The following is a 27,187-nucleotide window of genomic DNA, read 5'->3' as shown; positions in this document are numbered from 1 at the left end:
ATTGGAATTCAAGAACTTTATCAAATTATCACCAAGTCCACATGCTTTAGTAGTAAGGTATCCAAAATGATGTGTCATTTTTGTCTGCTCTGCTGCTAGTTCCTTCAATCTCACTTATTGCTTAATATTGTGAATCAATCTTGGGTCTGTGTCCTATTTGTGAATATCATTATATCTGCTTTATGCTTCAATTAATTGTTGAAAGGGGTTATGTTTGATTGTTGGATTAAATTAATTGGGTATAATTACTGTGAGATAGAGTGAAGAAATTACACTTATATATTGAAATTAATTGGTTAGAATTAAATTTATAAAATTACGTTAAAAAAATTATTATATAAAGGTGATTTATTGTATTTAATAAAATGAAGACAAAATAATCTTTGTACTTCCAATCTCCTAATATAGAATCAACAATCTCACATCTCCCGTTTTCATAAACATATTTATGTATTGTCATAAAATTAGTAATCCAATCCTATAGTTCACGGAGCCTCTCTTGCCATTGCATTCCTAGTTACATTACATGACAGAAGCTTGTGTGGAAATGTTGTTGGGAGTTTATAGGGTCTACTCTTGACCCGATAGTTATAATTTAAGTAGTTATAAAGCGATTATAAGAGAATATTTAGCGCACGTTTGGAAAGTTGGACTTTGGACTTTTTTTTTTGTTTGTTTGTTAAATTAGTCATAAAAAAATAAAATAGATTTTTAAACTCAATAAGATAAAACATAACATCCAATCTGATTAAGACCAAATTGTATATCATTGAGGCCGTTAATTAGAATCTCTTAACTTCACTTGCTTGTCAAAATGTATACTTTATGTTTGTTAAATGTCAATCAGGTTGTACATAGTCAGAACATAAAATGGGCAAAAAGATAGAATTTGCAGAGAGTTGACTTTTCGACACGTGCGTTGACTTTTTCTAGAAAAACGTGACAGATGTTTTAAACCTGTTTGGAAAGACACCAGAAGTATAAATAGGTAAGAAAAAGGCTGGATTAGGGCTCTGAAGTTGTTTTGTCAAGAAAGGAAGGTTAGGGTTTGAAAAGAAGAGGAACTTGAAGCTTCAAGCATGTCTCCCCTGGTGACTTCTTCTCCATCTACCTCCTTCCACTTCTCCATGAGTGGCTAGTCTCATTTTCTAGGGTTTTGATGAAACTCTAGCCATGTAATAGGTTTTTCTTTTTGGATTTTCAACACTTGTACGGTGTTTTAGAAGTTTCATATATATATTTTTTCTATTATTTCTTCAAATAATCGGCTTTCTGCGATTGTTGAATGTTTTCCATACAAGAGTTTTCTATTTTTTCACATTCAAAGTATGAGACGAATCATACTACGAGAGACGAGTCGTATCACTACCTTAGTTTAGAGTGAACGATTCGTATTACTTGAGATGGTTCGTGCTCGTACATTGAACGTAATGATTTTCTTGTTAAATGTTTTGAACTTGTAGTTACGAAGCATTATTCTGTTCGAACCATAACATAATTGTTTTCAATTTGAAAACCCTATTTACGTGACTAGTGGTGAACTCTTCGCGCTAGGTTTTTTCCCAATTCAGTAAATCCATTTTCAATTATAATTGATAATTTAATTATTTAGTTTAATTTATTCGTTATTAAATTAGGTTATGATCAATCATTCTTTTCATCAAAATTAATTTAGAAATTTATCAATTAAATTAGTTTAATTTCACAATTATCCCTGTAGATCGAAACCTGGACTTGCCATTATTCTAAAAAATTTTGGTGTAGTTTAGTGTTTAATTTTGGTGTGTTTAACGACCCATCACAATCTATCATCATTATCTTTTTTCTCTCACAAAAAGTCAGAAAACCCTTCTCAAATAAGACTTTTTAGCTCCAGACTAAAATAGTAAAAAAGTCAAAAAATTAATCCACTTTCCAAACGAACCCTTGTGGGCCAGTGAGCTCTAAGAGTGGGCATTCATTAGGCTAGGTAGACACTACATAATAAGGAATTTAGTATATGTTTAAGTTCGGCCTGACTCTGATATCGGGCTTCTATATTTTTCTAAGCCCGACCTAAAATCTAATTATAAATTTTAAGTCCACTCATTGAGTTATATCTTAAAAAATATTTTAAACATTCTATAATTAAATTCAGTTATACATTATATTTCTTAAATAAATATACTGATATCATTATAGATTAAAATTTTTTGTATAAATTGAAAGATTTTTTAAATAAATTCAATCACACAATCACCACAAATGTGAGTTTCAATAAAAATAAAATCTAAATCATAATAAAAAAATATACTCCTATATTTTAATGTATTATAATTAATTAATTAATTTGATAATAAACCAAATTAAATTAAAAATATAAATTCCAAACCTAATCTATTAATATATTGAATTGTTTATAAACTAAAATAACCATCTCAAATCCTAAAAGAATAAAACACTATAGCCTATTGTAATAAGGTAACTCTTCTACTACGGTGTTTGTTTCAGCTTTTCAGAGCTAACTTATGGCTTTTAGCTTTGAAAAAGATATTTTAGACTGTTTGGTTAAACTTATTTCAAACAACTTTTGATTCTAACAGCTTATTTTAACTCAAAAAAACTAATTCTGAGAAGCTGCTCACCCCTTACTTCTGATTGTCAGCTTCTACTGTGGACATGTTAATTAATGGTTATACTCTTAAATTTTTTTATTTTTTTATTTTTTAAAAATAGAAAAAGACCCAAATGGATTATAGACTATTATTATTATTTTTTATGAGAAATGTAGACAAACAAAAAATAAAAATTAATTGAAAAAGCTATTTCACAGCTTATTTAACAAACACTACTCAGCAACTTAAATCTATAATCCAACAGCTACACCAAACAGATTAATAACTTCTGATTAAAGTAATAATTTATAATCTGTTAAGATATAATTTATAAGCTGTTTTAACAGTTATATCAAACGGAGCCATAATAGTGTGGCAAAATAAACAAATATTAAATAAAAATCCAAGTCCTAATTCTCTGTACTATAGAAAGGGAATCAAACTCCCAACAATCAGCTGGTTCAAAAAAAAAAAAACTCCCAACAATCAGGTGTGCGACGACTCACTCTGTTCCATCATCAAGGGTTAATCGAATCAATGGCAAGTAGGTATCTTTCTGAAGAACTAGTAATTGAAATCCTATCAAGATTGCCTGTGAAATCCCTAATGCGATTCAAGTGCGTTTGCAAAACATGGTGCTCTCTCACTACAAACCCTAGCTTAATCGCTGCACATCTCAATAACAATACTGATAGAACAATCAGCTGGAATGGTAACACCAAAGGTCTCATTGTTGGTTCTGATGACTTTCATGTATTCCCCAATTGTATACGTAATTTGCAACCTGTGAATCTCAAATTTGGTTTCAAAAGGAAACCCGATTCAGTTTTGGGCTCGATTCACGGTATATTTTGAGTTTACTGGAAACCTAACGTTATTAAATCAAGAATTCGTAGTCTACCAATCATTTCACTATGGAACCCTGCTACAAGGGCATTCAGAGTTCTTCCCATGTCCAATTTTGATTTCCCACCGTATAAGCCAGTGGGACTGAATGATTGCATTCTAGGGTCTGGTTTCGATATGAAAACTGGAAATTTCAAGGTGGTTAAAGCTGTACGTTTCTGGGATGAAGGGTGGGTTAATTGTGTTGAAGTGTACAATTTAAATTCTGACTCTTAGAGAGTCCTCTCTGATGTTGTCAAACTCAAAGGTATACAAATTTCTCCTAACATGATTGTCAGCAAGAACACTAACAACAACAATGGTGTTTTTCATTGGTGCTTATATAGGAGCATTGAAAATGGCATTATTGATGAGGTGGTTGTATCGTTTGACATTGGCGAGGAGGTGTTGAATGTGACAGTGCTGCCAAAAGATTACCCTCGTGTAATGGCACCTACCTTTGGAAAATTCACATGTAACCTTACATTGGTAAAGGGCTCCCTCGCGATTATTTGTTCTTTCTTTGAGGAAAGGCATTCGCGGTTGGAAGTTTGGGTGATGAAGAACTACGAGGTTGACGAATCGTGGTCTCTTGAATTATCTGTTGGACCGGATCGTGGTTTACATACTTCCTTGGGTTTCTGGAATGACAATGAGCTTCTAATCCTAAGAAACCCAGGACTTCTATTTCTAGAACGGGATGGAAGTGCATTCTTGCACAACCCTGTGACCAAACAAGCTAGGGATCTTTGTATTTCTGGTGAGCCAAATTTTATTTACAAAGAGAGTCTAGTTTCAGTTGAGGGAGGAAATATTGGAAACTAATTAATTCTAGTTAGGAAATAAACAATTCTAGTTAGGAAATATTGGAAATTAATTCATTCTAGTTAGGAAATATTGGAAGTCATTTAATTTTATTTACAAAATCTCTGTTTTTTGGTTTTCAAGCTTGTAATGTCAATTATTTTTCGGTAATATTTTCCTTCAGAATCCGCCCCCCCCTATCGCAATGCACCACTTCAGCCAGGTGCATGAACTGAGGTTGAACCTGGGTACCCTTTCCCTTCCACCTCTCCCGGACCAAAAATAAAACCATGAGAGCAAAATAATAAGACTAAAAATTAAGAACAGTAAAATTTACACAAGTAATTCAAAGAAATTGCCATATCAATTTATCATGTACTCTTTCTATAAAAACCAATTTGAATAAACCAATGACCAGACACCAAAACCCATTTTGGAGGGACAGTAATCTCTCCCTGCCTCTCCCACAGTTTCTTGCAACGACTAGATTACATATACAACTCTATGTTATCTTATGCATCAGTACAAAAGACCTGTCATCCCTAGTTCTTAGATCTATGCAGATTGAATCTCCATAGAAGAAAACACAATCTTTTTATCGGTGTATGAGGTACCTGAAGCTGAAATCATACGGCATTACTTGTACTAACTGTGAAAGAGGCTCTCTTCCCTTTCTCTCGAGGCATCTAACTGCTTCAGTCCTGAGTTCGTTGGGGAGCTGCAAGCAAACCCAATCCAGCAGTGCTTCTAAGTCCTTGGCAAAGTCAAGAAGATACCAATCTAACAGCTTAGGAATAACTATAGACTTGTTTGTTGTCGAAATGCCTACTGCTGCCTGCAAATAGTCTCTCTTTGCAGCTTCTAACTCGTTCTCAACTTGAGATGCAGTGTACACCCTCACCTTCATTTGACAAACCAATTGTCTCAAAACCAGTAGATATACAAAAATTATGTATTTTTTTCCAAATTTACCAACAAGACATGATGACTTGTTGAATAAATGATTTCATGTGATAACAAAAATAAAGTTCAGAATGAGCCGTGGGCTGATGGCATCACCCTGTCACTCCCACAAGGGGAGGGAAGGGGATTGAGCCTGTCAGGGGTGTCTGGGGTTTAGAATTCATGGAAGGTTGAGGCAGCATATCTGATCTTCTGTTGAAGATCAACAATTAGCAGTTCTAATGAAGAGATAATGCCATCATTTAAGGCTGTTTGGACAGTTGCAATGCAGGCATGCTGGTATTCAAGAAATCAGAACTCTGTAATTGGGGGGGGGGGGGGAATAACTACTTCTCCCTCTCTTATTTATATTTTATTTAGAATGTAGCACAAAACCTGTAATTGGAAAATCAGAACTCTTTATTCAATTTTACACAACATCACCCTCATGAAAAACTAATTCAATTATGTCACTTATCAAACTCATCCTGTTTGTGTGACAAAACTTACAGCTGGGGAGGACCAACTTCCACAGGAGAGTGCAAAAGTAACCAAGGGTTCAGACCACTCCAATCCGAATATGCTGCGTGCTTTCATTTCATCATTTCTGGCAAATTTTGGACAAGTCTATTGAAAATGGAGAAATAAAAAAGGGGATTAGCAATTTTCAAATAATAGCAGAATCCTCTTTTAACGATTTTTTTCTGCATCTGCATAATGCAAAACAAATAAATAAAACAAAAAGTCACATTTATGCCACTTACGTATTTCAAGTGATAAGGCAGCCTCAGGATAAAATGCTCGATTGTAATTGCATTTAGCAAATGTCCGCCCACAGATATCGTTGCCTGAGTATAATGTAGTCGTAGTTCAGTCAGTTTTTGACTTAAAATAATATGTTAATGGTACTAGTAGCTAAAAGAGAATAGACTTGTTCTGAAGATTTTGTTAGGGTACACTAAATGCTCGGGAAGTTTGGAGACTATCCTAACTGACCACAATTTATTAGCAGCCTAAATTGATCGAGTAAAAATTGCTAGGAGGATTGCAAAGTAGCCAGTGACATCCAGAATGAAGTCCTTATTGATGTTTATGCCACTAGATGCATTATGCTCATACACAAAACAAAGACTGGGATGGATTATCCTAAATTTCACGCTGATTCATGACACTTGATTAAGGCTATATGTCCCCAAAAAAAAAAAGAATAGAAATCAGTGAAGCATGACTAGTATAATGTAAATGACAAGAATGGTGAGATCTTACCTTTTGCATCAGTGCAACAACCATTTCAGGAGTCTCGGGTATTCCCTGCTCTAGAATTGCCTGAAACATTGATAACAAACACATATTACTCTTGCTTCAGTTTTGGAATTTGATGACAGTAGAGAATTTATTTTTTTCCAGAGGCATAAAATGCTCAAATTTACATGAAAATTTCTACACGTATCTTGAAAACACTCAAGTGATTTGTGATAGAGAGACCTCTTACATTCATCATGCAGGAATTGTAAGTGTTTATCCAAAATGCAAGTTTCTGCTGATGGGTAAGACCCTCCAAGTCAACAGAGGCTAGTTTACCAAGCAGGAGCCTGAATATTCACCATTTAGTAAGTCCCAATCAATGCATATACTTATCAACTAGATTGAATAAAAGAACAACCTTAAACTTACTTTAGTCTGTGGATCAAAAACGAAGCATTTGTTTTCCGGTTCAGATCAATTAAACCAGCTTCAATTGAACATAAGTGCTTATAAGGACCGATTTCCCTATTTCTGAATTCTAAACAGATACCATAAGGATCCCAAATTTTGGTTTCTTGATTGTTTTCATTAGAAAGCACCACTGATGAAGGAATGGACTTTGATTCAACAGCCTTGTGCTTCAGTGTGCTAAGTCTTAGAAAGATGCTAGACAAGCACTTCAAAACATCCTCAGAGATTTTGTTTGGCGGGTTGCTGTCAGCCTCCAACACTCCACCATCAGATGAACCAGAAGAGCTCTCCTGTGCTTGTTCGCAGTCTACTAATCTGCAATCCAACTGTAGAATAATAACCAAGATTAGGTGACAATCAAAAGATTAAGACATTCTCATCTAAAACAGCAATCCAACACATGCCTGTAACTTCGAAGGATCAATGCACTTTTCCATCGATTCAGACTTAATTGGAGGTCTCTTCAAACTGGGTATTTTCTTTTCTGGAGATGGTTTATCCTTCGCAGAATTAGAACATGATCGATTCTCTTTTCCTCGCCCATCATCCAAAGAGGAATTGAGTTTCTTTAGAGCTTGTTTCCCATTGATTGGCCTATTAGAACAATGACCAATTCGATCAGAGATTGGTTTAGAAGGCGATATCTTTCTTCTTGAAGCACTTCGGGCAAGATAAGGTGAAGTCTGTGACACGGATAATCCTGAATTCGATTCATGTTGGGATAAACACTTTGATTCAACCTGTTTGGAACTTTCAGTTGATAAATGTTCGTATGAATCAATCGAATTCTCTGCATTCCTCTTGGACGATATGTAAACCGCCTCATGATATAGGCCTTGCCTAAAATTAACAACCTGCTCTTCAAGCCGAACAACCTCCTCTTCCAAAACAGCTACTTCGGCGAGAAGCTCTAGCGTCTGCATTTCCACATTCCACATTATAACCCATATCAATGTCAACTACACAAGTTCAAATAGATAAGCAGACACACATATCTGTGTTGAATTTTCAAGATTTAAGAATAAGATACGCAGATTAAAATGTTGAATTCCTTTGGGTAATTCCAAAAAACAAAGTTGAGAGATCTAATAAAGTGAATGTTGAATTGTAGATATATTGCTCACATATGGAGGGAGATAAGGAGGGAGGCGAGGTAGAGCTCCCAAAGGTCTATTGAAAGCCCTTTCCAATGCTCTGTGGACATTCTCTTCATGTCTGAGCTTCTTCTTGAGCTTATCAACCTGTGAATTGGTAATCAGATTAGTTAATTCAACTGAAGCTAGAAGTGCTCAACCCAACAATGGAAATGAAACCCAAATGTTTTGCAGAGAGAATTTGAATACATCTTCAAGTAAAGCCAATTTTCTTTCTCTGTTGGATCGGCGCCGATTCACCGTTGCTTTCTGGGCTCCCTGTGATGTGCTTCCCTGCAATTCCATCTTCTTCTCCTATGAAAACCCAAATGTAAAGTTTTTAAAATATAAATACTACAAACATTGTGTGGAGTAAGGAAATTATTCGTTTCTTCATAGGTTTGAAGAACCCAATTCAGATTTGGATCAAAAGTAGCCAACTTTCAGTGGAGAAGGACTTCTTTTTTTTTTTTTTATAAATAAATTTACAAATGCCACATTAAAAATTAGAAAAGATAATAATTCAAATTGAAAAGAATAAAACAGGAACAATAAATGAAGCAATAGAATCTAAAAATTTAACCACTTTGTGGCTCATCTCGATTTTTTTTGTCCCCCATTCTCTGAGAGCCTTAAATTATTACAGTTAAAAAGGAAAAAGAAAATAACTCACTTTTTGAGGATTCGAATAAGCTTTTACGGACTGAAGAGTAGTGCGGACTCTTGTATTCATCTTTCACTTTCCTGGAAAATACCCGAGAAAAACTCATACCGTTAGATATACCAATAACAAAACAATCAAATTTTTAGTTTAAAAAAAAGAACTGGGGTAGCATACAGAAATTAAGAGAAAACAAAATTCTAGAGTTAAGATCACAGACCCCCCAAAGTGAGAAAATTTTCATTCCAGAGAGAGAAACAGAGCGGGAAAGTTGAAACCGAAGGAGAGAGAGTAATGCACTTTGAAGAGAAACGATTGTAGAGAAGAGGGCAGTAAATTAATCTCGAAGGTCGCGAGAGAGAGAGAGAGAGAGAGAGAGAGCAGAGGAAAACGACGAGGTTTGGAGCTTCAACTTCACCGAAAGCAGAGCGTATCAGATGGAGGAGTAGAAACAGCACAAAAGCTGTTTGTTTGTTTGTTTATTATATAATAATTTATTCAGATAAACTATATACTAATAATTCAAATGAATTAAGTAACAAGTAAAATATACGAGGGCAGACAGAGCAAGAGAAAAAAAACAAACAGATAATGAGAAGAAAATGGAGTTTGAGAGAGAAGCAGACAGATACACAAACTCACACACTCTCTCTCTAGTTTGTAACAATTTCAGAGAGAGAGAGAGAAATGGGAGCTGCCTGGCAAAGTCTTATAACACATTCTTGTCACAACACCTCTCCATCATGACCAAACGGGCACTTTCTCTAACCCAATATTTATTTATTTATTTATTTCCCTTTATCTTTTTAGTCCTCAAATGTCTAAAATACCCCCTCACTTTCCATTTATTTTCTTCAAAAAAATATGGACAAGAGCACCAGAGGTTATGTCGTAGTAAAATCCTACTCATGTCCAAAGGTGGGGTTATTTTACAATACATATGGTTCATTTCCTATACAAATTATGCTTTAAATTAATTCATATTAGGTGAAAAGCTTCTCAGATATATTAATTAAGTTTTCTGGAAGTTAAATAAGTAATGTAGAACAAGTCATCTCAAGTTTCCATTCAATTACAATCAATTGGGATGATGTTTTGATTCAATTGTTTGAGTTGTATTAGTGTTCAATTACTATTAATAAATTCTATTTTTGTTGATAAAAAAAAATTGAGTCAAACCGTTGTAGACTTTGATGAGTCAAGTCAAAAGTGGCGAGTACATAAAATTTTTAGCAAATTCAAATTGGATGAGTCAATCCTAAGACAAAATGAGTCTACTCAAAAAGTGATGAGTACACAAAATTTTTAGCAAATTCAGATTAAATGATTCAATTTGAAGACAAAATGAGTCGACTCAAATATCAATTTAACAAAGTGAACAATTATTTTTGTATTAAATATAGTCTAATGATTAAATAAAGATAAAACACTAATATATATATATATATATATATATATATATATATATATATATATATATATATATATATTCACACTAATCTAAATGCTAAGGTTACATTTAGTAGAGTTTTAGAATTATGATTTGAGAATAGAGTTGTGTTTTGAGTTTGTGAGTTTTGAAATTATGATTTGAAAAGAGAAAATTTGTTTGGTTATGAGTTTTGAAAAGATTTTTTAATTGAGTTTTGAATTGAATTTTTGATGTAACATATGAATTGAGAAAATTGTTTAGTTATGACTTTTGAAAAGAATTTTCAGAACTTAATTCAAAAAATTATAACTCATAACCAAACGCACAACTCAAAATTCTATTGCAAATTTTATTCAAAATTTATAACCAAACTCTTTTTAACATTCAACTCAAAAAAATAATTTGTCATTTTGGTGTAAAAAAAATAAATTATATATTTAAAAAATATCAAAAACAAATATAATTTTTTTTCCCAAATAACAAGTGGCGATTGGCAATTACAAAAAAAAAATAAAAAATTACACTGTTCCGGTCAATCGGCCGGACGTCTAGGAGGATGACCGAGTAGAAACAAAATTCAACAACTCTGCTACTTTTCAGAATGGAGAAGACGAAAGAGGGAGATATACCAAATGTGAAACAGAAATATGTTTTGAAATGTATGGTGAAATCAAATTTTCAAAACTATATCCAATTGGAGCGGTGAAATTACGATTTGAGAGTTTCATCAAACACAACCTAACTTTTTCTTTATTTTTTACGTACATGAGCTTCATCATTTAAATCAAATTATTTAAGAGTTTTATTGTACTAGAAGTCTTGCACTTCTTCTTCTCCACATCATTAATTTGTAAAATGATTGTTGAACCCTTGGAATTTATTGTTGAGCTGTTGTGAGAAACACTTGGAGAAAAAGATCGGGCATTTGGTGCTTTGATTTTGGACAAATAATGGTTGTTTGTTAGGTAGTTTGTTTGAGTGTTTTTTTGGAACAAAATCATTTGGTACAAAGGTTTGATAAGTACTCAAAAAATTTGTCGGTGCAAAATTATTTGAGAAATACATGGAAACACTCAAAGGAAAAATCTTTGAAGTAGATGCCAGTTTAGCTTAAACTCAACCACTACAAAACCAGTATGTTCATATCTTGCATCATTACTTTGTTATGTTTTGTTTTTCATTATTTAAGCAATTATCACACACTTATATTTGTTAAATCATTGCGTGTTATATCCTACTTTGCATATATGTTTTTCTAACATTTGAGCCTTCATTGTTTTACTTGTATTAAATTTTTTTTATTTCATATTGAGTTCATTTCATTATTTATTAATTTCACACATTCAAGTTTTAAGTATATGCGTGTAAAGTGATAAATTCTTATAATTTCCAACTACCAGTCACTGGATTGTTAGATATTGAAACTCAAACACTATTATTCTACCGTTTTATATATCATTATTCTATTGATTTAATAGATCTCATTACTCATTATAAAAATATATATATATATATATATGAAAATAAAACATAATGATCATAATATTACTTCATAATCATGGTAATATAATATTACATCAAAATTATCCATACAAATTATCAAATCGAACCAATTAAAAGTTCTTCATTAGAGAAGCAAAGAAAAAGAGATATTGGTTTTCTATATATATATATATATGACTTTGTTGAAGTGTATTTTTCAGGAAAGTTATGCAAAAAGAAGAATCTAGTGGGGAAAATTCACAATATAGGCATTAATAATTTATAATTTATTTGATTAAATTCTTAATTTGTTTTTTTTTTTTCTTGGAGGGGGATTGGAAATGCAATGCTGCAGATTTTTCTGCATTGTGCACTTGCATTTACTTTTCCCATTTACTCCTTGTAACTTGTTATGTAGAGTGGGAAGAATCACATTCACATGGGAGGGCAATTTTGTCCATTTGAAGAACAAATGACAAGTTATAGTAACTTGTTGAAGGAAAAATGTAATTAAAATACTGAAAGAGGAACATGCATTGTAGTAATTGTTTAGTGGAAAGGTAACTTTGAAAGTAAGACTCTGAGACACATTCCCAATGCATTAAATTAGTAATATTTCAAGATCACTGAGCATGAGATTAGGTGCATGCAACTTCATTTTTAATCATATTTATAGAGATACATATAATATTAGGAAGCACGTGACGTGAGTGCATCAGGTACTCTCCCCCCCTCTCTCTCTCTCTCTCTCTCTCTCTCTCTCTCTCTCTCTCTCTCTCTCTATATATATATATATATATATATATATATATATTCCATATTTTATATTATATAAAATAACTTGATGTGAATTTTGTCACATAATTTTAATTTTAAAAATAAAAACAATAAATATTTATCTTTACATAGCACTTATTTTAAGGATTAAAAAATAGAATCAATTAACAAAAATTGTTGTGTTCAATTATCTCACCCATGATCTATAACAATTGGACAAGTTAGTATGCTTCTAAGATGTACACCTCATGGTGTGAACGTTGTTATGCTTCTTCTTTCTTTTTTTTTTTTTTTAAAAAAGGTATTCACGTCTAATAATTGTTAACAATTATTAATTTTTTTTATTCATCAAATCACCCAAATTATCAAACAGTTTTCACTATTCAAAAATTGCTAAATACTTTTTCTTGTCTATCAAACTATCTACCTACTCGTGTAACATCATTGTATTGCCTTTTCTTTGGGCCAAAAACAAGTGTTAATAATGATTGTTAGTGTGCATAACTTCTCTCAAATTATTTTAAGTTTAGTTAAATGTTGCCTTGCTAAAAATTTTAACCACATGAATGTGAGAGAGAGAGAGGGAGGGAGGGGATGATGGCAGTGGACTATTATATGATCTTTAACACATTTAGGGCTTGTTTGGGGTGTCTTAAATAAGTGTACTTTTTGTCTTTTTGGACTAAAAAATTGAGGAAGAAAATATGGATGTTTGGGTTAACTTTTTGACTTTTTATGAAAAAATGTGTAATAAAAAATTATAAAAATTGATTTGTAGGGAAAAATTAGGATTGAAAGTTGTGCAGCCGTAATTGTTGAATTTTAGTGAATAGTATTAACTTTTTAACTTTTTGAATAACTTTTAATTTTTTAACTTTTTGACAATATATCAAACTTGGCCTTAAGCCCACCCACCATGATTGAAGTGGTGGAACCATCCTAGTAGTATTCTATTCTCAATTATCAAAAAAGTGAATTTGTGTGTGAGTGAGGAGGCCATCAAAAATTGACTTATTCACCCAAACAAAAGGAGGTCATCAATCTTCCTAGTTGTTATTAAAGAGGAGGATGAGCTGTGATTATCAATATTTTGTCATGCCTCATCCCACAAGAAATCATTGTTCCCCGTTTTCTTTTCTTTTCTTTTCTTTTATTTTTTTTCCCCCAAAATTAGTTAATTTTATTGGTTTATCTATCAACAATATTATACATTCAAAAACACATTATTCAAAAAAATGTCTAGACTAAATATACAGAGTAGATTCATTTTGAAAGTCACCCCACAACAAATTTAGATCTATGATTCCATAAATTTTAAATTTTAGACAATTTTTAAATATTATTATTTCGAGTGTATTAGCTTCTTTTTGTTTTTCTTCTCTTTTTTATTTTGTCCTCAAAAATTTCCATTTCTTATCAATTCAACACCCATAAAGATGTAGTGCCCTTTGCAAGAATTTAATAAGAACTATTCTCACTCCGCTAATATTTGATTTAGTTTTTCCTAATTTTTTTTTTGAAAAAAAAATTAAAATTTTAAATTATTCACTATTTCATATAATTTTCTATTTTTTCATGTATTAATAACTTTAAAATTTTAAAAATTATATTTTTAATATTTATTTTATCAAACTAATTTCTAATTTTTTAAAAATAAATTCAAAAAATATTAATTTCGAAAACTCAACCCAGCAGAGTCTGAAAACTGTACAATTGTCCTGTACACTCTAAGGACCCGTTTGTTTTGGGGTTAAGTAGATGAGAGGGGATTAGGATGGTAGAGGTGATATAAATGGAGGTTGGAGAGGGGATTGAGATGGAGGTTGGGGAGATGGTATTAGAAAAATAGTGAGGGGATTATAAATTTTTTTATTTTTTTTATATTAGGAATTTTTTTATAAATATTAATGTTTAATTTTTTATATTTTTTTATTTATTTTATTATTTTATATAAAAATAATTTAACAATTCCTACACCAACAACTATTATCATCAAAACAAATATAATTTTATTTAATCCATTCACTATTAATCTCTTCGTTAATAATCTACTCACTGTTACCTCTAAAAATAAACGGAGCCTAAATAATGTCAACTGTATGTCAAGCTGAATTCATTGGTGGGCCATAATTCATTGTGGGCTAGCCTTTTAAAAGGTGGATGTACGGTTTAAGCACCATAAGATGGTAGAAATTGCGTGTTTTTTTTAGAAGGTTGGTAGAAATTGTGTGTGACATTGCATTATAGTAGAGGGAAATTTTACTGTAGACACTTTTTTAAAAAAATTATTATATACAGTTTTAATTATGTTATTTTTTTAAGTTATGATAAATTTTTTTTTTTAGTTTTGACAATATTTTAATTATAACTTATGAGATCTTTCATTACGTGTCATGTAATATTTGATTATGATTTTTTTAATTATAATTCAAAAAATATAAAATTATGTCATTTTCTTCTTTAGTTATAAAGTGCATATGTTATATAGTCTTTCCCTATAACAAGTCACTAGAGTAAATTTTTGACAAAATCACAAGAAATATAAAGTGTTATTTACACTAGATCTATTAACTATAAATAAATATCATCTGCTCTTCTAGTCTATAAATCCATACATATGACTTCTCAAACAAAAGAGAGACATTTTGTATTCATAGTTGAAGAACGTAAAGTGATATTTGTTAATCATTTAAAAAAATTCAGTATAATTAACTCAAATATTAATGATTTGTTGTGCTTGTAATCCTTCGGATAGTAATTGGTTCCATCCAAAGACACAGTACAATGATGGTCGAGAAGAACTATCAATAAAAAAGCAACATAAAGAAAAAAGATGTAACAAAAAGTGAGTTCACAAAAAAGTGTCCTTTGATAATATGGTCCTTTAAATTTTTTTTTTAACTTTTTTGCTATGTAAAAGAACCTCCTTTTTACTTCTTTTTTTTTTTTTTTTTTTTTTTTTTGGGGGGGGGGGGGGGGGGGGGGGTTTTGTGACAACTTTATAGCCACACCAAAAAAGAATGCGCACTTTACATGTGAGGTTTTTCTTACAAAAATATTTTACAATAAAAGATTAGTTTGAAAAGAACAGAGCATGTAAGTGCTCATACACAAGATCCCCAAGCATCAATTCAATGGAATTGTCCCTCTATCCCATTGCTCTCAACAATACAAGTAGATTTTTTTTTTTTTTTTAAATTAAAAATCACATTATTGTGTAGTTATGTATACATAAGAAATTGATAAATTTTTAGAGATGGAAAATCTCATATCTAATCTAAAGGCATACACTAGAACTATCAACCTACACAGACCAACTAAATCAAACGTCACCATTTTTATTTTATTTTATTTTATTTATTTATTAATTTATTTCTCGAGAGAAGAAAGCGATGCTTCATAACAATGTTGACAATGATTTTAAGATGGGGATAGGGGTATAGAGTATTTCTATGGTGTAATTAGATGGAAGTATGCGGGCACTGCTCGTGTATAACAATTGCTTGTCATGATGTGTCATAATGGGTTGCAGTAAAATGTTAGAGACATTAACAAACATATCATCAAAGGCAACAAAGCTTGTACATAAATCTCACCATTCTGACATGAAACTCACTAACTTTATATTTAACTACTAGTATATTTATTAGTGTTTTAACATCATCGCAATTTAATGATAACTTCCCTGCGAATTTAGATCACCTATCCCCTTCTATGTTTCCTTTTTGTTCTACTCTTACGCTCCCTTCTCTATCTCCTTAGATCTACGATGAGGAATGCATAGAAGTCAACCCTACAAGAAAATACAAAATCCATATATATGTACACTATGTATGGCCACCATGCATGGTCCATCTTCTTTCTGTAACCATTCTTTCACTAAACCAATGACATTGTTAGGCTCAATAGGTCACAAGAGGTCCGGTAGCTAAAGTGAAACCCCACTTGAAGGACCAGTCACAATCCCTGTTTGCTGTTAAATGGTCCAAAAGGAAAGTAAGGAGTTTCACCACATTCTAAAAGGTCCCAAGCAACCAACAGCTTGGCTGGATATATAGCAAGCATTCCATCCTTTCAAGATATTTTCGCAAAAACAATCCATACTTCCAAATACAAGATAGTAACAACCCACACATGGTGATCAAGGACAGCCAATAGAAAATGATTGGGACTTGGAATTATGTTCTTGTATAGATTTTGGCTTTGCCAGCTCAAACTGGTCCTCAAAATCACAATCCGTGACATGAATAAATTTTACCTTCCTCGTTGATTGTGGCCATTCCACGACACTTGCACCGGTACTCTTCTCTGCCGTCAACATCACCCATCATGGTGTCGAAGTCTGCCTTGTCTTCTTCACTTCTCCTCGCTTTCTCTAACGACTTTAAGTGAGACAGCATGATATGTCGCCAGCGAAAATTGTAAGACAACAGTTAAGGCTGATAACAATCTCTGTATGAAAATGTCTTCTAAAGCAACCGAGGGCTTGTAGTGTATTCACAACCATCTATGAAGCACAGACACGGATACGGACACAGACACGGACACGGATATGGACACGACAATTTAAAAAAAATAGGGACACGTACATGGTTGGTGACACGACAAATTTTTTTTTTTTATAAATATTTTTATTTTAATACAAGTTAATTATTTTATTTAATTATTATATTTTTAAATAAATGTGTTTCTATTAATTTTTTTATTTTATTTTATTTTATCTACCTTTTTTTTTTTTTGAATTAACATGTATAAGTATATATTATATCTTATATCTTATATATAAGATATAAGATATGTCTTTTTTATTAATATTAAATAAATACATATATATATATATATATATATATATATATGTATTATACATATTAATCAACGAGAGCGAGAGAGAGAGAGAGAGAGCGAGAGACGCGAGCGAGAGGGAAAGGGAGAGAGAGGCTTATGGTGGTCGATGTCGACTGGATGGAGGTTGAGGTCGAGGTCGAGGTCGACGGCTTACGGTGGTCAAGGTTGGCTGGCTTACAGTGATCAAAGTCATGGAGGTCAACAGGCGAGTTGACTGGATTGAAGTCCAGGTTTGTCTCTTGCCCTTTAGGGGTTGTTTGGGATGACCTAAATAAGTGCACTTTTTGTCTTTTTACAAAAAGATGTGCAGAAAAATAGAAAGGTGATGTAATGGAAAAAAGATAAAAAGATGGATTATTTTTGGGTTGCCAAACTTGGCCTTACTCTTCTCTTCTACTCTGTGTCCAAATTTGGACACGCGTATCTAGATTTGGTAGACACACGTGTCCCCGCCGTGTCCCTTGCAAAAAAATAATTAAATTAAAGGGACACGCCACCCGGCGTGTCCCCATGTCAGACACCGCCACGGCATGAAATCTGGCGTGTCCATGCTTCATAGACAATCATGTGTCCACAAATGCATTCGCATGCTAAGACAACTGACTAGACCGATCACAGAGGCCCAGTTTGCACGCACCATGAAAGACATTGTAACCCTAGTGAGATTCAAGACACATTAGCTCCCCTGGTAGTTAGTCCCTCTACTGACTCCTAACATTTTGCTGTCACAGTCTAATAGAGAGCTAAAGTAAGAGGTATTCGAATTTCTGGAACAAACTGTACCCATGTATCGCTTTAAGCAGGTTGGTAATAGCTTGGGTTGGGTGGGCAAGGTCATTGAGGGTTTGCAATGGGTAATGGCAATGAATTTTAAGGTACCTAATCTGAAACCTTATTCCAAATCCAGGTCAATACTGATGAGGTTGATGAATTTACATTATATATCCTTCAGTTGGTGAGCATACCAATTCTAACAGGTTTGGGTCGATATACATATCCAAGCATATTTTGGCAGAAGGGTTGTGTTCCTTCAAATGGATAGCTTATGGAAAAGCACTCTCCTCTTCTTTCAACAGTGACCAATAAAAAGCATCACCATGGAAAGATCCTGGACTCTTCTAAAACAGGTTGACATCAAATCAACATAGCCCCAAAAGCTCACTAGCCCTCTCTATCCAGTACCCACTACCACCTTCTAATACCGATTACCATTAATCAGCAAACCAGCTGTAACAACCACAACTGCTTCCACAAATGGTGCCTGTTTAAGTGACTAATCAAAGTGTTCTACATAGATACTTCCATGGTAATTGAACAATCTCAGATGGCAACCAAAAAAGAGTCCCAGAATTCTTGTAGTGAAACAATTTTTTTGGAGGGAAATTTCAGCTATGTAAACAGAATAGGATAATAAAACGGAGGGGGTAAAATGGGCCTAAAAGCAATCATTAGACAGAAACAGCTGAAAAAATAAATTAAAATACAAGGTGTGCAACCTTATTTTAAAAGCTTTGATGTTGTAGGATAAAACGGTATAAGAATAAAAAAGAGTGAGAAGTAACTGCTTAGATATGATATTTTCTCTTCCATTTTATTTCTCTCTTGTATGATTGGGAAAACTTTAGTACTGAAAGTAAAGAAGACTTGAAGGTGAATGTAACTTATAAAAATCACCAAGTAACTTATCATTAACCAACCTGATCAGAACAACTTACAGATTTTGGTTGAGATTTTGTCACAAGGATTTGTGGACCCCTTACAAAGAAGCTATCAGAGTGACTTTCTGTAACACTAGAGGTCATGGCAGAGGCCTCGTTTGACCTACCCATTAAACCAAGTCCAACAAGATGTTCACCCCATATATCATACTTAAATTGATCCTCAAGCCCCGTCTTTTCTTCTGTTTTAACCGTCTTCTGGTTACAAAGTTTAGACCCAGGAGCCCGGGCATGTGGAGCAATAGTAGAAGTTGAAGCCAAAAAAGGAGAAAGGAGCATTGAATTGGAGGCAGGCCCACAAGCACAAGGGAAGGTAGCAGAAGACAACAGGACAGGTTTGCCAGCCAATTTTCTTGGTGCAGAGGACTCCTTTTGAGCAAGGAAAAATCTTTCATTGCAATACTTCATAGAAACCTCAGGCTCCAATATGTTTGGCTTAGAAGAAGGTCCAGTACCTGAAGTCTTCTCACATTGTTGTTCAGCCACTTGCACAAATTGATTCCTAGCCTCAACAGCTTGATCTGAATCAGAAGACACTGGCCATGACCGTTTAGGTGTAAAAGATGCATGTGGGGACAACGGTGATGAAGGTGTAGAATTTCCACTTTGACTGCTTGAAACTTCAAAGATGCCTGTTAATCCGATTCCTGAACCCTTTTTCTTTCTTCGTCTTCTTCCCTTCTCTTTTCCAATCCTAACTACGAGCTTATCATCTTTTGACGATTCCTGAGCATCAGAGTTCTCAACAGGTCTAAACTCTGGCAGGGCACAAGATTCCAATTCCATTTCCTTTCGAGTGTCCAGCAAATTGTTAGTTTGTCTCTGATTTCCCACAGTTGGCTTAACAAGCTGAGCAGTTATCCCCTGTTCTGAGGCAACTACTTGATCTGGATATCTATTAACAGACTCGAGCATTAAAGTTTCATCCTCCTCAGTTGACCTTAACAAGCCATTCATTTTAGAGGACACGGCAAACTTGTTACCATTCTTCTGGTTGCGATGCACATGAGAAGATTTTCCTACACTCCTAACCGTGGCGATAGAGCCTTTTCCACCCTTGAAAAAGTAGTACTGGGAGGCTAATGCCATCAACTGAGCAAGGATGCAAACAAATGCAAGAAACATCATAAAAGCAGCAAGAAAGATAGTGATGGCATATGAAAATTTCTTCAGTTGCATCCAGAACATTGATTTCTTACACATACTGAGCATTTTTAAAGGGAGACTTGCTTTCATAGGGATCACAAAAATACCAGTACCCAATGCCAGTTCAAGATCTCTCTGTACCATGCCTGCAGAAAAATCTGCTTGATATGATATCAGAAGCTTTGTGGATTCTCCAGGTTCAAGAACAAAGCCTTTGCAAGTATGCACTACAAAGCCATCTAATCCACATTCTGTCCCAGAAACATCAATCCTTCTGACCTCCACCGGCAGGTCCCCCGTGTTCTTTGCAATCAGCTCTTTTGACAATGGCTGAGAACAGGTATAAGCGATATCTTCCATCTGATAGAGAATACCAGGAGAGAAATTTAGAGGACTTGGCAAGTTGAACTTAAATTCTAAACTCTGAACAGGCTTAGACCCTACAAACAAACCCAGGGAAAATGACCCACCAAATCCCCGCAAAGATAACCACTCCACACCTGAAAGATTGTTCCTTATTAGTGCTGAACTTCTCCACCCACATCGATTTGAAGGGTGAAAAAGAATTGGCCCAAAAGATGCTGTCTCATAAGGATGAACATAGGCCTCTGTTAATGCACTCTCTGCTATCGAGAACCCATACCTTGTTGGTGCTGTAAATTCACTAAGAACCAAACTACTGGACGAAGAGGGTTGTAAAGGCCCATCTGGGCCCTTGCACTCATCAATAATTTCACCTGAGTTCAGGATCAGTTGCATTACAACCGGTAGATTGCTTGGGTTTTTTACGGTGATCCATTTAGAGTGATGAGTTCCAACTTGAACCATTGGGAACACAACTTCATGATCATCAAGAACAGACATGCCACTAGCAGTGGCTTGAGATTTCCAGTTTCCCAGCACCAATTCATCTGGTTCAGCTGCCTCCGCTGCCTTCAATAGAAAAGTAAAAAGCATATTGGTTATTGAAGACAAAAGCTGCATGTTTATAAATGACTAGAAATGGAAATGAAATAGGATTATGATGCTCATCTTATCCATCTTATTAAATCTAGCTCTGTGCTACATATATGCTTCACTGAAACTAAGTTATGAAATTTATTTAATGGGGGGAGATAACTAACAAGTAAAGTAAATTCGACTAAAGTCATTCATTCACAGTGCATGATACCAGCTTGTGTCATACATAGTCGAGAGGAATATCACACTGACAAGACTGAGCAACTAATTTCACCTGTATTGTGCTTAAAGTATTACCATGATATTCTCAAGTCAGTCACACTAGGTAGACAGCCATACAACTTCTTGGTCAAAACTTTCAAAACTTCTTTTTTGTTCGGTAAAGCTTGCAAACATGATTTTGAAGACTGATTCACAATATATATCTTTTCTAGAAAGATTATGAACATGCCAAGTAAAAATCATTGTGGCAATATTTCATTATTCAAATGTTTCTGTACCGTAGTAGTTGAAGGAGGATTGTTAACATATTTATCTTAAAATTTTCAATTTCTAAAATTCATTACTTAAATATTTTACTACAACAACAACAACAACAACAACAACGCCCACTTAGTACACATTAATGTGTGTTTGGGAGGGTAAAAATTGAGTCCACACCTAACCTTTGGCATAATACACAAAGTGGTGAAAATTTTCAGTTTTAGTGCCTAAAAGCCAAGAAGAGCTAGTCCATGAATTTCAGGACGATTTGCAAAGCCCTTATTCATCCACGAAAGTACTGTGAAATGGCATCAAAATCTGAAACCACATCAAGCACAATTAAGACAAAGCCCCTCTTCTCCCATGTCTATTAAAGTTTATTTCACCGTGCCACAGTCACAGCTAGGCACCCACAACTTTGACCAGAGATTTTGAATCTCTCCTTATTTCTAATCTCTAGAACTTGAACATTTTTTTGATTGTTAGACCTCCTATGGCTTTGAGAGCAACAGCTCAAGAGGAAAGGTGTAACGGGAAAACAGGAGCCTAGCTGTAAAATTTAAGTTCTAATTGTTCATTTTGCAGTCTTTTAGTGAAGTGTAATTCACATATGATTAAGTACAAGCTTTAAGCTTAGGCATTTACCATGTCTTACACACACAGAATAATGGATGCCCATTTCACATTCAGAGTTTCTTCAACCATACATAGTATTGTTTTCCCCCTTTTCTGTTTACATTTGAGAATAAAATACAAGGACTCTCAAGAATTATGTGGCTGCACAAGGAGTGTTGAGTACCTATTGCTATCATTGGAGTTCATAGAAGCATAAAAGAAGCTTGGATATGTATACACAGCAGCAATACAAGTATACAACATAATAAGAATTTGCTGGCATTGAAATTTCCACAATATTAGAACACATACACATCAAAATGAGTATATATTGATGCGTTCATAAAGATAAAAACAAATTATTCTGTTTATTTTTATTTAAGTTCAAAAGAAGCTGAAATAGAGACGCCAAATGTAGTACTTATAGAAACCTCAAGTACTTACAAACAAATTAGAAGTCATAAAGGCTTATATTTCAAATACTAAAAAGCTCAAATGAGGTATTTGTATTTTTAAAATCCATACTTCATTAGTTTAATCTTTACCTCAAATTAATTTTCTGGAAATTTGTGCAAAGACCCTAGATTTTCTCACACGTCCAAGCAATAGACATGCGCACGTCCCATATGTTTCCAAAGTTTGACCGGGTTATTTTTCTAGATAAAATAATTGGATTATTGAACATTGACACTGCACTCCAGTAGACATATGTGCTTTCTAATAACACACAAACTCAACGATAAATCATGGCAACTCAACACGGAAGATAGTACTGTGACATAGCACTCTAAGAAACATGCAAAACAGGAAGACACCAGATTATGGGCAAACAAATTGTACAAACTCAAGAAAAATAAATGGATCAGAATCAACATACCTTGATCTGTGATGGTGGCTGCACACTGCTTCCTAAGGGCCCTGTTCTTGCATTGCCATATTCAGCCTTTCCAGCCTGATGTTGAAAGGAATCTAATTTTGAACAAAAACTGACTATATCCTTGCAGAGAACCTCAATCTGATGACTACTTGACTCATTTGTCAGTATCATTACTTTGCAATTAAAGTTTATATTGGAAATGTCCGATGGAGAATCATGTAATCCAATGGTGAAGGGGACATAACTAACCACAGCAACTTGCGTGACAGTGCCCGGAAAAAGTATTAAGCCTTCCATGTATTTAATCTGGAAAAGCTTAGTGCCTTCTCCAATCAAACTAATCTTAACAACATTCAAGATATGAGGAGCACCATTTCTCAGCGAGAGAGCAACAACAGTAGTTTCACTGGAATCGCACGGTACTAGAGTCTCAAGTGATAATGAAACAGAATTTGTAAGATGATTGGCTGATTCCCTACCCAGTTCTGCTTCAAGAGGAACCATAATTGTATCCGACTTACCTTGAGAAGGCCTTAGCAACTGCATACAAAAGGCACCAAAAACTTTTTCTGCAGAGTTAGATGAGAACTCAATCTCTATGATGGTCTCAGTGGTACCAGGACCAATATCCCAATTTCTATGTGGCCTCATAGCCATTAGTGGTGAGCCAACTTGACCACTCTCAAAATCCAACCACTCCTTAACGTTCATCATAGTACGCTCATCAGAACCTTGGAAATCTTCTATACTACAGATTGCTTTTGTTGAATATGAGGTATTCCCCAAAGAAAATGATATCCATGCACTTACTTCCTCCACATAGAGGGTTTCATCGAAAGGATTGAACAAAGATAAATTCTTACTCCACCTTCCACTGGAGGATATATCCAGTCCTAAGGGCTGCATACCATATGGGGACTCAACAGCAAAACCTTTAGCTTGTACCAAGAAACCACCAGAGCTTGTCTGCAAGATCAGATGTGCAGAGGACATGCCTAACCATGTTGGTAAATACACAAAACAAATTGAAGCTACTTCACCAGGTCCTAGAGAAACCTCACTAAAATTACAAGGATAAAATTGTGTATTGGTACTGAAAGGTTCATACAAGTATAAAATGCCGTCGCTGTGAGTATTTACCACAGTTAAAAAGGCAAAGGAAGGAAAATATAAATATTTCTGTCCCCAGTCAAGTAGAGGAGGGCTTATTTCAATATGAGGGGACAAAGAACCATCTAAAAATCCTGATTTGATCATCCCAGAGTTCTTGTTCAAATTGGAACTTGGGCTCTTTTGATTACGTAAAGGACCCCCACAGGAAGAAACATAGCTTTGATCAGCACTACTGGTTTGAAGATATGAGCCCTCGTGGATTCCCTCTTGAGAGTTCAAAGAACAAGAAATAGCCCGTCCACTTAATAGCCTAAACATACCAAAGTCTGATGACCAGCTTATGTTATTTTTTACTCGAGTTGATCCTACATGTAATGTGGCACCAGACTGGACTGTAGATGCCTCTAGCCCAGTTGATTCAGGACTATGCTGTTCAGACACAAATCCAGGCAATGTTGAAGGAAAGCAGAACAAATTCGAATTGCTACATATATTCTCAAGACCTAGGTACACTGAACTTATATCACGACCATATACCTCCTGAAACCCATCATAGTGACCATCTCTGTAGGAGGACTCACATGCATCATATTCCACCGGACTTTGCGTTCCATCTATGGAACATGGTCTGCATGCAACAAGGTGGAAAAGGGTACTCAGCAAAACCACCATATAGTGGAATGCTTTGGCATGGTGAAACAATACCCTGAAATAAACCATCAAAACAAATGATATTACATATGAGAATTTCAATTCTATAAACATATAACATGGAATGTCATAAAACTACTTGCACGAAAAAATTAAAATAAAAACTAAATAGCAAGTAAAAAAACTCAAAGTGGGGTTGAATCAGCTAAATAGTTGTGCAAAATATCAAGAGGAAAAGATAACACCATCTAAAACCACAAAGTCACAGGAATATATGAAAAGCATACCAAAAAGGATAATACTATGTGAACAGAATTTGTAAACAAAAATTTCAAAGCGTGTCTCATTTATGTCCATTCATTAGAAGTAAAAAAAGCTATGATTCATAATTACAACAATGTCATTGCCACATCACAAATGACGAGATTTCTTTTTCTTTTCTTATTTTTGTACAAAAATTATGTACGTTCAGCATTTTTCGACAAAAAATTAAACAAAAAATATGCAAGCATTAGTGAAGTGAAAGAACAATGAAAGAAGAGAAAAATCAAAAAATGTTGGAATTCAGAGAACAATAATCAGTCAATCAATTTGCTAAATTACGTATATTGAGTAGCATTATTAATTATTCCTACTTTTTATTCAGCACCCTATATATGGCCATCGCCATTAATAGCTATAACCAAAAATTAACTAACACCACCATAAATAAACAGGAAAAGCTCCAAATATGAAATCGCTAATAAGAGAAAAAAACTAACTACATGGAAATCACCAAAACAAGTCATTATCGCATAAACCACACACTTCATCGTATATATAGCTGAAAGAATATCAACTCAAGAAGAAGGGAAAAAAATACTAATGTCAACAAACAACAATCGTCAAAACCTCGAAAATATAGAATGAAATAGAAGAAAAAGGAATCGATGAAGGGAGATCGAACTAAGAAGAAAAAGAAGTGTTTGGAGAAGCAGAAAACGAGGGAAAAGGAAGTGAAAGTGGTTACCTTCCTGTAACAAAAAAAAAGAAAGTAGTTACCTTCGGTGGCGAGACATGGAGAGCTGTGGTGGTGGAGCTCTGATCATCGGGATTTGAGACTCCATCTCTGAGAATCAAAACAAACCATGAGAGAGAGAGAGTTGTTATCGATTTTCTAGGGTTTATTGTTCGGCTGGGTGCGATTGAAGCCCAAAATGCTTACAACTCAAGCACACATATGCATAAGCACCACACTACACCTGATTACAACGGATGAATGGCCTCGGAGAACGAACGAGAAAATGACTCGAAATTACCAAACCAACCACGCCTGACCCAGTTCAAACGCCGTCGTTTTCGGCACTGTGTCTTGAAAGTGGTATTGAAATTAGTACGACTAATCATGATTAATTAAGAATCGGAGTAGGGGTAAAGTGGGAATTTCAGGAGCGAGGGAGTCGCTCGCTCAGGCGTTGAAGGGAAGATTGAAGACTTTAAAATGCATAGTTCTTTTTGTTTTTTGTTTTTTATTCAAAGTTTTGGGTTGTGACGGAGAGAGAGAGATGCATTGCATTGAAAAGTGTAAAGCGAATAAAATAATTAGAAGGTGAAATGTCTATATTACCCTTTAAAGTCTGCATTATTAGATGACTACTCCCCCTAGGAAGTTGCCACATGTGCACAAACTTCGAAGAGGCTTTTTAAAAAACTCAAACATTTTTATTTTTAGTATTTTTTTTTTCAAAAATTATATTAAAAATTTTTACTTTTTGAACAAATCTTGTAGAAGAATTTAAAATATTGAAAAAAGTTTTTTAAAAAAAAAATTGACAAATTACACTGACACCCCTTGAGGTTTATGTTTATTACCGTTCAACCTCACATTTTGAAAATTATATCTCCCTTCTTGAGGTTTAAAGTTTCATTACAGATTCCCCCTCAGTAATTTAATTTTTTTAAATACAAATTTACCCTCGCATGGTAAACACCTTTCACATTTTAGAAATTACAATCCCTCCCTAAGGTTTAAAGTAGCATTATCAATTGCCCATCGATTAGTATTAGTTGAAAAAAAAATTTATTGAAAAAAAAATTGTTAGTTGAATTTTTAAATTTCTATTTAAAAATCAACGTAAACTCATTTTTTGAATTTATGTTTTTTCTCAAATTTACAAATTAAGACAACTAGTTATAAACCAAAAAAAATTATCAAATAAGTTTTTATGACAGTTTTTAAAATTTTTGTGAAGATAAATTGAAAACTGAAAACAAAATGATTACCAAACAGGCTTTAGATAGTAAAAATGTTGTAAAATTAATAAATAATTAAATAAGTTACCAACGTAAGAAATGACTTATCAAAAAATCTTAG

The 27,187-nt window shown here is 33.9% G+C and overlaps 3 protein-coding genes across 3 annotated transcripts; 1 reads left to right on the top strand and 2 right to left on the bottom strand.

Annotated features, from left to right (window-relative positions):
- The first annotated feature begins 3,018 nt into the window (after positions 1-3,018).
- Positions 3,019-4,403, top strand: LOC114259713 (F-box/kelch-repeat protein At3g06240-like). Its single transcript, XM_082919872.1, has 3 exons — positions 3,019-3,445; positions 3,527-3,650; positions 3,717-4,403. The coding sequence occupies exons 1-3, from the start codon at positions 3,132-3,134 to the stop codon at positions 4,302-4,304; spliced, it is 1,026 nt and encodes a 341-aa protein (XP_082775998.1). The 5' UTR covers positions 3,019-3,131; the 3' UTR covers positions 4,305-4,403.
- A 225-nt stretch (positions 4,404-4,628) lies between these two features.
- On the bottom strand, positions 4,629-9,484 carry LOC114259682 (ternary complex factor MIP1 leucine-zipper protein (Protein of unknown function, DUF547)). The gene is made up of 11 exons (XM_028199705.2): positions 8,956-9,484; positions 8,748-8,818; positions 8,285-8,389; positions 8,066-8,182; positions 7,346-7,858; positions 6,900-7,267; positions 6,718-6,817; positions 6,492-6,551; positions 5,990-6,073; positions 5,736-5,852; positions 4,629-5,184 (listed from the first exon to the last, which is right to left on the bottom strand). The coding sequence occupies exons 2-11, from the start codon at positions 8,805-8,807 to the stop codon at positions 4,879-4,881; spliced, it is 1,830 nt and encodes a 609-aa protein (XP_028055506.2). The 5' UTR covers positions 8,808-8,818; positions 8,956-9,484; the 3' UTR covers positions 4,629-4,878.
- A 9,444-nt stretch (positions 9,485-18,928) lies between these two features.
- Positions 18,929-26,348, bottom strand: LOC114259681 (uncharacterized). The gene is made up of 3 exons (XM_028199704.2): positions 25,876-26,348; positions 23,071-24,889; positions 18,929-21,068 (listed from the first exon to the last, which is right to left on the bottom strand). Exons 1-3 carry the CDS (start codon positions 25,938-25,940, stop codon positions 18,960-18,962), a joined length of 3,993 nt encoding a protein of 1,330 aa, XP_028055505.2. The 5' UTR covers positions 25,941-26,348; the 3' UTR covers positions 18,929-18,959.
- Between the last annotated feature and the right edge of the window lie 839 nt (positions 26,349-27,187).

The sequence above is a fragment of the Camellia sinensis genome, chromosome 1, assembly GCF_055761805.1.
Source record: "Camellia sinensis isolate YWXY chromosome 1, ASM5576180v1, whole genome shotgun sequence".
Classification (NCBI taxonomy): Eukaryota; Viridiplantae; Streptophyta; class Magnoliopsida; order Ericales; family Theaceae; genus Camellia; species Camellia sinensis.
This window is presented reverse-complemented; position numbering and strand designations above follow the sequence as displayed.